The following is a 4,769-nucleotide window of genomic DNA, read 5'->3' on the forward strand; positions in this document are numbered from 1 at the left end:
CAAATATGGTTTGAAATAAAAACATCCAAAACGTGTAATCGCCAGCCGGAAATTCCACTAGACGTTTTGGATAAATATTTAATGAATGAAACCAAACAGAATTATGATGAAAAACATACGAATATAAGACATAACAGTTCAAGTCTACCAATTGCTATAAGTCCATATAATAATAAAAATTTTAAGCCTCAAAATAATGAAGAAAAAAAACATAGTTCAGATGTAACTGAAAGTAAAACAGATGAGAAAATACTATCAGATAATGTATACGAAGAGAAATTTAAAAATGACGATTTCGAGAGTAAATCATCCAGATATATAAAAAATATTTCTGATATAGATCATGCTCACTTTTCTGATCATAAAACAATAATTAACAAAAAATCGTCTGAAAGTGAAGATAAAAAGTTCTCTGAAAATACAAAGTCTGAATATGAAGTATCCGAAGCTAGAAACAGAATTTCTGGCCAAGAAAATGAATATCTGAATTATTACAACACAAATAGTAAAAAAATACCTATAGATAGTGAACACAAAGAAAGTTCTCAAAATATAAATTTCGAACTATCCAAAAATAAATATTTTTATAAGGACAATAAATCTTTAAATAATAATAATATAAATAGTAACAAAATATCCACAAACAGTGAACAAAAATATATTTATCACAATACCAATCAGGAGCAGATAAAATCCAAAATTGAAAATGAGAACTCTGGTAGTGAAAATAATCCTCTGAATCATATTAGTACAAAAAGTAACAAGATACCATCAGACACTGAACACATTCAGAATTCTGAAAATATTTATATTGACAAGCAATTCAGAAATGATCTTGAAAGTTCAGTCAAAAATAATCAATCTTTGAATCATGATAGCATAAATAGTAACAAAATACCCTCAAACACTGAACATATTCAGGAACCTTTAAATCACGATAGTACAAGTGGTGACAAAATAACTCCAGGTAGTGAACACCAACAGAATTCTGAAAATACACAGGATAAAAATGAAATGTCAGTAAAAAATAATCAACCTTTGAATCACGACAGTACAAATAGTAACAAAATAACATCAGGTAGTGAACACAAACAGAATTCTGAAAATACACAGTATGACAATGAAAATTCTGTAAAAAATAATCAACCTTTGAATCGTGATAGTAAAAATAGTCAGGAAGTACCCTCAGATGCTGAAAAAATAAACCGGTCAACTGAAAAATCTCCCAAAGAATTCATTAATACTAATACTAAAACAGATACATCAGTAGAAAACAGTATGTATGTGAATCCAATAAATAATGCTAGTAAAATTACTCAAAGTTATCAATATGTAACAGAAACTAATCATATGTCAGAAGTATCTGATAAAAGTACTAATTTTTCTAATGACAATAAAAATGATGATGATCATATAAGCACAAATCCTACAAACCAATCAGATGCCAGCGTTAGTTCTGATAATTTTTTTTCAAAACTTTTCGCAAAAGGTATAAATTTGTCTTCAACTCAAATAATAGCTGGATTGTAAGTAGTATACAATTAATGGTTTATAGTTAAATACAATATTGGAAATTATTTGTTTTTCAGAAGTTCGTTGATAGTTGCCTTTGGGGTCATTGGAACAGCTGTAAACCGTTATTATTATAAATTGTCGGGCTCTGATCAAATTCCTTTAAAAGGAACTTTCCAAACCATTTTTAATTTTATTAAAGTAAGTATAAGGTTTACTATTTAGTATAAGATAAACCTTAAATTATTTAAATTTTTTAAACAAATAATATTTTTTTTTTAGATTTACATAATACAAAAATTATGTTGTTGTTGCGGTAGAGATTTAGAAGCTGCCGAATCGACAAACGAAAAAACACCACTTTTACAGCCCAAAAACGCACCAACACCAACTGTGGAAGATGAGACATCGCCAAAATATAAAAAAAAGAAAATTAATAGTGATGAAAGTAAACAACAACAAAATGAAAATGCTGACAACGAGGATAGTAGTGAACAAAATACTAAAAATGGTTATGGTAGCGTGTCAAATGAAAGTAATTCACAGACTTCTATCAAGAAATATCGCAAGAAAAAACGTAAATCGAAGGGTTCGGATAAGAGTCCGAATGAATCTGGTTCAGAAAACCAATTATACGATGATAAGGTAAATTTCATCAAAGATGAGTTAAACGATTTAAATAAAAAATCAATAAAAAAAGTTATATCTGAAAATTTTAATACAATTGTTGATAAAAAAGTAAAACCAATGTTTGGAAGCATTTTTAGAAGAGCGGCGGGAGATGACAAAACAAATGATGATGAGCAAAATAAAAAAAGCTCATCTGAAAAAGAAATTTTAAATGAAAAAGTTAATAAAGATGATAATACAAAAGAAAAGCCTACATTTAAAAGCATTTTCGGAGAGATGGCGGATAAAATCGATGTAAATATAGAACCAGAAAAAGAAATTTCTGTTAAAGATAATACTAATATTTCGATCACAAAAAAAGAAGTCGACAAAAAAGAGAATCATGACGATGTCCTTAATGTGCCTAAAGACTCTTCTGAGATTACATCAACAGGCATTAGCTCTAAAAATAACGAATTAAAATTAAAATTTTTGGGATTAAATGCCGAAAAAGAAAAAGACACCGTAAAGTTAGAGAAAACCTCTGCCGTCAAATCGAGTGTGTCCGAAATAAAAAGTGAAAAAGACGATGATAACGACGAAGTGATTGAAGAGATAGTATATGTGGACGCAGATGGTGAAGAAGGTGAAGATGAAATCATCGAAGAAGTGACGGAAACGACGACCACGATTGAAGATCCACAAGACGAATTCGACGTGACGGGTACCCCACATCCGTCACATACGGTTACGGTGCGGAAGACGAGCGTGCGAAAGATATCGTCATCTTCTTTGCCGGGAGACGAGAAGGAAAACGTCACGGAGACCGTAGAAGTGTTCAGCAACACGCCGGAGAGCGAGAAAAAACCATTTGGTTTGGAGTTGGGCATCGGCAAGTCGGGCGTGAACGTGACCGTAGGCGAGAAAAAGCTAGGTATCGGTAAATCCGGTGTGAAGTTCGGCAAACGCGAGGAGTCGCCACCGAACGAACAACAGCCGGAAGGGATGTCAATCAAACTAGACAAGTCGGGCTTGCGGCTAAACCACGGTAAGCAGCGTGAGAAGAGCGACGAGAAGGAGACGAACGGCAGTCCGGAGAAAAATAAATCGAGGTCGTTGTCGGTGCCAAACTTCAAGATGTTCAAGAGATCGACGTCGCATCCGACCTCGAGCTCAGATATCCAGGAGGTGGTGGATGTCACGACGCCGGAGGTGCCGTCGAAAAAAGTCTCCCGGAGCACGTCCAGCCTTTTGAAGTTCGGCAAATCGCGGTCCAAGTCTACGGGCGTTATGGCCATCAAAGCCGACGTGAAGATAGACCCTAAAGTGATGCACAGTTTCCTGGATCACGAGAGGGATACGTCATATCTACAGCGATTACATGAAGATGTTAACGGTGCGCAATTGGTCGACGACGTTCCTGGCAAAATTATCGCTGCCGCGGAAAACGTCACATCATCTCTGGTGCCTGCAGCTAAGGGCTCTCCTACTTCTCCTACTGATTTAGTATCCATGGCTAAAGCAGCCCAGAAGGATTTAGTGTCCACGGCTAAAGCAGTTGATAAGGATTTAGTATCCACGGCTAAAGCAGTTGAAAAGGATTTAGTGTCCACGGCTAAAGCAGTTGAGAAGGATTTAATGTTTAAAACGATTGGATCGCTAGCCGGGGCTTCGGTAGGTGCCACGGGAATGATTCCGGCAACTGCAAACAAAAGTGACGACGATCGACAAAAATCGGCCAAGAGTTCGGTCAAGAAATCTACCAAAAAAACAAAAGGTGGTATAAACGATAAGCTGCGGCCTTTTTAAAAACATTGTGAACGCGTGGTGTCGATATTTCGATCCAAGAGCATATTATTATCTTCTAATTTGTTTACACGTTTTTTTGGTTTTGTTTAAATAATGCGTTTTCTGCATATGTTGGTTAATTATTCTATCCGTCAAAATGTTCGTTGGCTTATATGAAATGTTTTATGTTAAACATTTTTTTTATATTACGCTTGCCTTGGAATGTATCGATTAATTTTCTTTGTCTTTGTTATTGTATTTTGTTCGCCATGTCTTTATGATTTATTTTTTATTTCATTTTGTGTAAATTTACTTGTATTTGAAATTGTATTTTAAAATTGAAAATGTATTGAATAGTATAATTTTCGAAAATTAAATTTTAAATAGGTAGTTTTGAGAAAAAAACTTGATCTTTTATATATTTTATTTTCATTGTTCGTTAAACAAATTGGCCTGATACTCATAATTATTATAGAACCTTAGATAGATTTTTAAATAATGTTATGTTTTATTGTTATTTAAAATTATTGATTATAAATACAAATATAATTTATTGTATTTATTACCAATAGTAAAAATATGAAACTAACAAATTAGTTCAAACATGCACACTCTTGAATTATTCTTAAAAATTCTCCTAATCCACTAATTATAAATAATAATTTAACTACTAAGCTTATAAGAATAATAATAACTGAAGATGATTATACGAGTACATGTGTTTAGGGAAAAGTGAATAAAATTATAAAACCTTATAAGAAATATGTTTGTCAAAGAAAAAAAACTAACATTTCAACTTACCTTGACCTTTCAATGTTTTACCTTCGGTTGTACACGGTAAACAAGGTAAATAATGGACG

The 4,769-nt window shown here is 33.0% G+C and overlaps 1 protein-coding gene across 1 annotated transcript in view; it reads left to right on the plus strand.

The window, feature by feature from the left end:
* Positions 1 to 4,190, plus strand: part of LOC112684135 (putative uncharacterized protein DDB_G0282133) — a 17,911-nt gene extending 13,721 nt beyond the window's left edge. The window contains exons 6-9 of the mRNA XM_025555465.1: positions 341 to 505; positions 623 to 1,526; positions 1,590 to 1,713; positions 1,795 to 4,190. Coding sequence (XP_025411250.1) covers positions 341 to 505; positions 623 to 1,526; positions 1,590 to 1,713; positions 1,795 to 3,930 — 3,329 coding nt within the window. The 3' untranslated portion in view covers positions 3,931 to 4,190. The remainder of the gene's footprint in view (positions 1 to 340; positions 506 to 622; positions 1,527 to 1,589; positions 1,714 to 1,794) is intronic.
* The last annotated feature ends 579 nt before the right edge of the window (positions 4,191 to 4,769 follow it).

This window comes from Sipha flava, unplaced genomic scaffold (genome assembly GCF_003268045.1).
Source record: "Sipha flava isolate LNK unplaced genomic scaffold, YSA_version1 241_pilon_pilon, whole genome shotgun sequence".
In the NCBI taxonomy this organism is placed as follows: domain Eukaryota; kingdom Metazoa; phylum Arthropoda; class Insecta; order Hemiptera; family Aphididae; genus Sipha; species Sipha flava.